This window comes from Nymphaea colorata, chromosome 10, assembly GCF_008831285.2.
Source record: "Nymphaea colorata isolate Beijing-Zhang1983 chromosome 10, ASM883128v2, whole genome shotgun sequence".
Lineage (NCBI taxonomy): Eukaryota > Viridiplantae > Streptophyta > Magnoliopsida > Nymphaeales > Nymphaeaceae > Nymphaea > Nymphaea colorata.
In genome coordinates, this window is record NC_045147.1 from 15,699,546 (window position 1) to 15,708,034 (window position 8,489).

The 8,489-nt window shown below is 38.6% G+C and overlaps 1 protein-coding gene across 1 annotated transcript; it reads right to left on the bottom strand.

Annotated features, from left to right (window-relative positions):
* Nucleotides 1–572: 572 nt before the first annotated feature.
* On the bottom strand, nt 573–6,797 carry LOC116263071 (fatty-acid-binding protein 2). The gene is made up of 11 exons (XM_031642653.2): nt 6,307–6,797; nt 4,964–5,569; nt 4,555–4,783; nt 3,506–3,581; nt 3,227–3,329; nt 2,744–2,812; nt 1,759–1,795; nt 1,597–1,671; nt 1,467–1,518; nt 1,336–1,380; nt 573–1,051 (listed from the first exon to the last, which is right to left on the bottom strand). Exons 2-11 carry the CDS (start codon nt 5,473–5,475, stop codon nt 954–956), a joined length of 1,296 nt encoding a protein of 431 aa, XP_031498513.1. The 5' UTR covers nt 5,476–5,569; nt 6,307–6,797; the 3' UTR covers nt 573–953.
* Nucleotides 6,798–8,489: the final 1,692 nt, after the last annotated feature.

The following is an 8,489-nucleotide window of genomic DNA, read 5'->3' on the forward strand; positions in this document are numbered from 1 at the left end:
TTGCAAAACAAGCACTATATAGATTTGGTACGCACAAGTTCATTTTTTTTTTCTCATGATCTGCCATTATGTTGTGTCGGTACGTTAGGATGCTGATTTATTGTCAATTTTTTTCAAACCATGCCAAGCGTATAACAACTTATATATGTTATAGAACATAAACATAAAAGTCCTAACATTGTTAGAGCCCTGTTTCTTTCAAAATAATCTGCCTCTCAGATTCTGACGAGGATTATGTCCTGGCTCAATCAATCACCTTGCTTCCCAACAATTGTCAACTAAGACCCCCACAATGCTTTCAATCAATAACGCCCCAAATAGGACAATCTTCCAGTCTTCACTCTTCAGTTGCGCTCATTTTGGTTACAAATAAAAAAAAGTATAAATCTTGGTTTGATCAGGCACATAATTGCAAATTGAGAAAGAACTGCAGAAGTCAAATTTCAAAGATTATCAGCTGCGGTTGCAAATGCAAAACGAAAAAAATATTGCGTTTGGATTCCCGGTTCATCCTAAGCATAAAAAAATCACACGAATGAGATTGCAATCAAGCATAAGGGGGCTTCTTTACATAACAAAGTAAGCCAAATTCATTGGAAAGAATTGTATTTTACAGACTCTTATCATATCAAAAAGATCAAGTTTAGTTGCCCCCCATTGTATCTAGTAGATTAGTCCATGGGAGATATAGCTCACCCACCGCCAGGCGTATAACTGTCTTGATAACTTTTCTGCAGCAAGTACGTCGTACTTGTGTCATTTAAAGTAGAAAGGCCCTTCACGTTTTACTACATAGGGCATGCTGCCGTGCATCATAGACATGAAATACCATGCACGTTTAGTTTGCTCTCATGGACATCAGCGTCTTCTGATCATGTCAAGAACATTCTCACGAATCCAAGCATCATAGTCATGAAATCTGTATCAAGCACGTCAAGTTTCTTGTATGCACATTAACATCTTTTGATGATGTCGGCAACATTCTCACCAATCTCCTTCTTTGCCTGAACTGAAACTGGTATGTCCCCTATATACATGCTGAAAAATGCTCCTGTGATTGAAGACAAAATACTTTGAAACGAACAATCCAGAGGTTAAAAACAAGACAAGAATGTGGACCAAGTTGATGTACCTGTTACATTTTGAGTGATCTAACTAGTTTAATTGCCAAGATAATTTTTTTCAATAACGACGGTTTTTCACTTTTCTTAGCCATTACTCAGTGTAAAGCCATAAACATGCTTACTTAATTTTCTTAGTACTTCACTTGCATTCAGATTTTTCTAGGGAAACTGGATTAAATGGATTGAACAGTATAGGGAAAATAAAGCTCACTGCATAAATCCTTGCTTTGGACAGCCCCAATCTGTTTCCCACCAACTGCAATTGATAAGTTTAATGTAAGAATCTCTTACTGTAGAGGGGAAAAAATAAAAAATTACAGATTGACTTAGATAACCACTTACACTCTGTTATGAGTTGCCCATCTGTGGTTTGACGGAAATCAATCGTCGTCCCCTAAAATGATATTGATTGTTAATTTCTCTATTCCTTTTGCAGGAACCCCAGATGACAAAGGAAAGGAAAGGAAATTACAGTGGATAGCTGTATATCACGAGGAAATTGTGAACCAAATAGTCTCAGGCAATCTACATCAGCATCTGGATTCATCTTTTAAAATATATAAAGCTAGTCAGGATAAACCTCAGTCGAGCAATATTTGTGGGAGATACATCGCATGTGTATGTGTTTATATACCTTCAGCAAACGATTCCTGAGAGATCTTTCAAACACACTGCAATAAAAAACAGAAACATGATGATGAACAAATATCCTTTTAATCACCAATCAGGAAGAAAATGAATGGCTGATAAACTTCCAACTTTATCTATCTTTTCCTTCTTTTAGGATGGGGTAGAGGGTAGAAGGAATGGGTTTGTTTGCAATGGGAGAGAGGAGGCACGTCAACCAGGATGAGCCCTCGGCAGCATACACTTAAATTATAGGAAAGTAGACCTGCCCCTTAAAGCCTATCCGTACTTCATGAGCTTGCATGAAGCATCTCCTGAGACATATAGGGCCTTCAATATTGCTTATAATTTACATAAAATATAAATAACCAGTCTCACACACTCTCGCTAGCAGGCAACTCTTTCCCTCTTTAGTTAGATCTTATGCTAATCATCCCCAATGTCTCTCTTTCTTCCAGAAGAGATGTCAACTTGTAGGAGCAAATAAATGGAGAGTATAAGTTTTCTGCTGTTAGGATTCATAAGGTACATGTCCCTGATGCGATATTTGCATCACCAATGTCGTCAACATCCTTCTACTATACTTGTCCTACCATCAGCATGTTAAATGAGGATGGCTGCTACACAGTCTTGTACAACCTTCAAGCTCTACACCCTCAACAACCAAGTTCCCAACCTCTCATGGTCTCACTTCTCACGTTCCTCATCATCTTATTTTTTCCTTTTCCTTGTGATATGTAAGTACGGTACAATGAACAAAATTTAACTTAAACAGAAACCATAAGTTACATAAATTGATCATTACTGATTAGTACCCTATGTAAACTTACATTCTCCCAATCAACAATTTCATGTTAAACGAATAATACTCTTCTAACCAGCACCTTGTCATCAGTATAGATGCAGAAATAATTCCCTCAAATTTTCAAGGTTTAAATATGCATCCAGGATCCAGCTATTTATTCATACGGAAGCAGGCATCGGTCACTTACGTCTGCACAGTGCTCATTTTCAGATAGTTGCAGCTAACCACAAGCCTAACAGTCATATCAATATCCGCCCTGAAAAAGCAAAAGGATGTCATCAGCTGAATAAAACAAGCATCCAAGGGGCACATGCAGATGCATGTACCGTGATGAAACACACACACATGCACCAGGTCAGGTTTAAACATATTTTTATTCTAGTGCTTAATTTTATGTGATAATAAGAAACACAAACATTTTAGGATGACTATAATACAATGCATATACCTGCAAGGAAGCTGGGAAGAAACTCACTTTTCTAGATCTTGGTCACCCATTTAGCACCCATTAATTGTATGTCAATGATAGGAAAAGAATAGAAAGTCTATCATGGCATACGAAGGCTGCCTTCTAGCATCAATGCAAGTAAAAACCTTAGATGACTACATCCAAATACAAGAGACTTATGGACACCAAGAAGATGGAAAAAAAAAAACATTAGAGAAGCACCTGAGAAGGTCCTGCAGAAATTCTTCATGCCCCTTGAGTTCATCAACAGGCACACATGCATACTTCTGACCCAATTTTTTACAGACCGAACCAGGGTGAACATCTGGACAAAATAGTAACAATAATAATATAAGCACACGGACAACGATCTGTACTTGCAGATTTAGTAAAACTTATGCAGATCATGCTGCCCATAGCAGATTGAATTAGAGAGCAGGAAGTGTTCATTTCCGAAGATGAAAAAAATTCAACTGCTTCCAAGTGCAGATCAATACTCACATAAACCAAAAGCATAAACCTTTAACTTCTTCACTTTGATCACTTTCATGCTCCTTGAGCCAACTCCCACAAGTACCTGCACTAGAAGGAAAGGATGAAAAATTCAAACCTGGACACCCTGAGTGAGGGATAAAGAAACAGAGGATGGAAATGCCAAAAGAACAATTTTGAAAGCCTAGAACATTTTTCAATGAGAACATGCTGCACCTAGCCAGAAACATCCATGATTCCACGATACAACAGAAGCACTAACAAACATGAGCACTGCAAGTCATCACATTTAAAGGGGTTGATAGTGTAAAAACGTAGTTCTCCATCATGGAACAACTCCAGAAATGAAATCTCAAGGAAAGACAATTAACAATACAAGAATAAAAAAAAATACAGCAGTAACAGCAAAAGGAGTTCTGTTGATGGAAACAATTTGGGGAAGAAAAGAAAAATGGAATATGTAAGAAAAGATCCTAAGCAACCAAGAAGATATGAAATACAAAGCAAAATTACATGTCATAATTAGGTATAGCAGTTAGCAAATGATAAAAACATAACCCAAAAAAAACAAATGAAAGAGTCAAAGAACTATCCACACTAACTGAAAAAAAGAAAATGCCAATCACAAGAAAGGCAAAAGGCTATGACATAAACATTAAAACTGCCAGTAATAAAAGAAAATCTATAGAAATGTTTCAAGATATGGACAGCCATGGAGGAATAGAAAAAAGGAGATATGAAACCCAGGAAGAGGTCATTAGGTGGCATTTCAAGAGCTGTTCTACAGGTTTTAGAAACAATAGATATGGACACGTGCAATCTGATGTAGAGCAATATCTTGTTGATGTAAGATGTTCACTTGCAAGTAAAATGCTCATAAAGCATTGAGCATGCACGTACACAAATTTCAACTACTGTTTTCAAATTTTCACATAGAAATGCCTACACACTAGTTTTTCAGATGCTTCTTTTTCCAGAGAATATTGTCTACAGATCAGTGAGATCTTAAACATGCACGAAGAATTACCATATCAAAGCATGGAGGATAGATGTAATACCTTTGAAATCTTATTGGAATTACTGCCATCAGCAAAATGTTTGTCCAATACTATGGGGAACTTAATCCCTGTTTGTGGTTCAGTTGTGTCTCCTACACTCATCCAACTTTTGCTTAACAGCGGAAGGTTATGACACCCATTGTTCTCTTCCGCACAAGGTGTTAGATCTGCTTCAGTCTTCATTCTTTCAATGGTCCCATCAAGAGGAGCAACCAATATCCTTGAAGACCTTGTGTTTGTATTCAAGCAGAGGAAATAAGCATATGCAAAATAATTACATGGTTAACACTTAACAATAAAATCAAAATATTGACACTTTTATTCAACACCTGAGTGTCATATATATTTTCACGATCTTGATGTTCAGCAAAAAAAAAGGAAGAAAAGGTATCTTGTTTTTTGTACTTACAAATTTTCAACCGATGGCACAAGAGAAGCAGCTATTGACAACCATGAAAATTGCTGAAACTGGTGAAGTTCACCCCGCAATAGTTTCGCAGCAGCATCAGCGACTTTATTAATATACAGTAGAGTTGGTCGTGATGTTGGTGTAAGATTAGTAGGAAATCTGGAAATATCATGTCCACAAGTTGTAAGTGGCCTTGTTTCTGCACAAGATTGATGGCTTTTACATGACCTATGCTGGTCATTCAATACATTACGGTGCAGAGCAGAATTAGGTCTTGATAACAAAAGGAGAAGAGCTCCAGCCAAATGAGAAATGCGACCAAAGGCTTCTCCAATTGCCAGACTTCCAGGAGCATGAAAACATCCAGGATGAAAAAGGGAAGTGTCGACAAATGCACCTATTCTTGACCACAATTGGCCACCAAAAGAATATAGACGATGAGTATCCGATGGAAACATTAAGGAATAATCACGATAAGGATCCCAGTCTGACAATAACCAGTGATTCCACATTTTCTCCTAGAAGTAGATGCCGTACTTGAGTGACACTGCAATACTAGCCAGGAATGGGGATGAACATTGAAAAACTAGAGCAGAAGCTCTGCACCTGAAAACATCCAAGAATTTAGACAGTACAAGTTAACATCATAAAGAAATTGAATGTCTCATACAGCAAGGGAAAAATGATATCACAAACTCCCACCGGGCTGTTCAGGAAGGCACCTCATGAAAACCAAAAACGGATTTTGCAGGACATTTTCCCATGTAATAATTTATCATAAAGGACCCTTGCTGAACGGAGGAACATATCTTGGAAAGCAAGCATTCTACCATGCTTATCGATCTCCCCTTCAGAACAGGAGAAGGGGAGCATGGAAGACATTCAAAGCAGACAAAAATCAGGCTCAGAAAATATGTTGCCCGTTTGTCTAGCACGTGTCTCTACAAAATATTCAGGAAGCCAAAATGGCAAAATCAAAAGACTGGTCGATTTTATTATGTTCGATCAGGAGAGGTAAGTTATCCTCACAAGTGGACGAAATCATTCATTTATCCAAACACGCCCTAAGATCAAAGAGGAAGAGAATACACAAGTAAATTCAGACAATCCCTCCACGTGTTTCCTCATCCAATACCGTGGCATTTCCAAGTTCTAACCGAAAGAAAAAGAAAGAGATTTCAGCAAAAACTTGCCGAATTAAATACCACCAAATTAGATCCGCATCTAACATTTATCCTCAGATACAAAATACGAACAATTGCACTAAAAACCATCGAACAAATTCTGAATCAAGATAAAACTGAAAAAAAAAAGGCTGAAAAGGAAGCAAGTACAAAGCTCACCGAAAAGCGTGCTCGGTCTCATTCCTCCAACAGACCCCAAACGCGGAAATCTGGAAAGCAGTCGGAGGGAGGAATATTTCAAAGACCTAAAAGGGTACTTGTAGGAGGATATACAGGAGATGAAGGCTCCCCTTAGCCGAAAACAAGGACTTCCGCCTTATGAACGCAAAGAATGAGACTGGGGAAAGCAAAGGATCAATGTTCTGATCAGAATTTCTGATCTGGTTGGCAGTAAAGAATGCCAACAACGTACTGGCAGAAAGTTTGGCCACGTCAAGACTTCTCCTTCCTCTTCTCCTTTATAACCAGGGAGCCAACGCAGAGGAGAGGCCTTCAGGAGAAAGAGGGAGCATGCTCCTTCCCTTTTTGTCCCCTGTCCAGCGTGGACCACGTAGGAGTATACCTTTTGGTGCGCGTTTCTCCCCACCAGGTCGGTGGCATTACGGCCACAAATTTCGTCTCTCTCGAAACTGGTTTCCACAGACGAGCGTTTGGAGCCAAGACAACGACTTGAATTTCAGGAAACAGATTGCTGGGAATTTCAAGTACTTGGTACGTATGTTCACGTTTGATTGACAGTTGAATCTGTCTAATTCGAAGAGTTTTTTAAAATCAAAGAAAAAATTGTCCATATAAAATTTAGCCCATTTTCTAGGAGGCGTTTCTATGGGCTGTGAAATGATCCTGACGATATTTTGTCCCATTTTCAGTTTTAGATGGTAATTGGGCTATCTTCACGTGATTTGACAGGACATTTAAGACAGGCTGATGTCTGATATCAAACAGGTTTCTGTGTCCAGATGCTTGTCCAAACATCCCAAACGCAGCCTTCAAATCTTTTACTCGGAAAAACTTATGTCCTTTGTCCCGTATTTCTCAAAGAAAAAAACTATTTCTACTCAATAAATTCCATGTGTTAATGAAATCATAGCGTTGCAATAAGAGTACATCTCACATTGAGGGGTTGTTTGATTATTTTAGGTCTCAAGTATTGTGGGATCTTAGAATTTCTATTTGGAAGATACAAGGATCAGACTATAGAAATGGAAACTTGTATTTTGAAATTCATGAACTTGAAATTAGACTCCTCTTTCCTCTGACTTGATATTCATAAACTTGACGCATGAAGATTATAGAGATTTTAAATATACAATCCTCAAATCGTGCAGGGTTTATTATAACCATGAATTTAAAAGGGGTCGGTGCCATTTTAATATCGTCAATGGCCGGACATTTTTTCCTTCTCATTTCCGATTGTTAGAGGTAGGAGCTAAAGGGTGTTGGTGGGTAGAGGCAGGCTTCATTGTTACGAAAAAGGGGTATTGATAGGCGTTCCCATTATTAGGATTTTCCGGGCTTTCTTCAATCAGGATCTTGCTTTGAGGTTTATTTATATCAAAAGCTTAAATTCCAGTCCTTCTCAAGGGTGTCTATGACGTTTAATGCATCTTGGCGCGCTCCCATGTGTAAGTAGTGTTTCGATTAGAAACTAGACTTCTTCATAGCCGGAGCAGCAAAATAATTGTTCATAATTTCACTAAATTCGAACATCGATGCAAGAGGAAGTATTATCAGCATGATGGTGGGAGAGCTATCTTCTTTATCTTGGAGGAGCAGACGGATGAATCCCCTGCCCGGACGAGAGCCGAAGCCCCTCTCCTTTCCCTTGCCCCCAGGTAAATACCTTCTTATCTCAAAATATTGCAGTCGAACACAGAGAAAATAGAGCGGACTCCCCCAATATACTGGAACTGTTCTTGCGGAATGGTGGAGCTTCAGACATGTAAAAGCTATTCAAAGAAAGCTAATGAAGACCTTTAACAGACTGTACTTACCAGGATTTTCTATGGAGTAAATAGGTGTTTGGAGGAATGGTAGTGTTCTCACAAGGCCTTAGGGCTTGCTGATATCCTACTATAGGATAATTTTGGGTGATGGTTTGCTGAGTGTCTAGTACTCATCATGTAGTCTACGGTTCAAAAGATTAAAGAATGCTTCTGCTACCTTTAAGGTTGAGCCAGATTGGTCCGGGTTTGTGGTAACCTCGGCGCTGCATGGGCTAGAAATGACTTAAAAAGTCGACTCGTGACAAATTGAAGGACATAGAACATAATAAAAAGTCAAAAAAAGTGTTGAGCATCGTTATAATGAGTGTGGAGCATGGCTATAATGGCGACTATCAA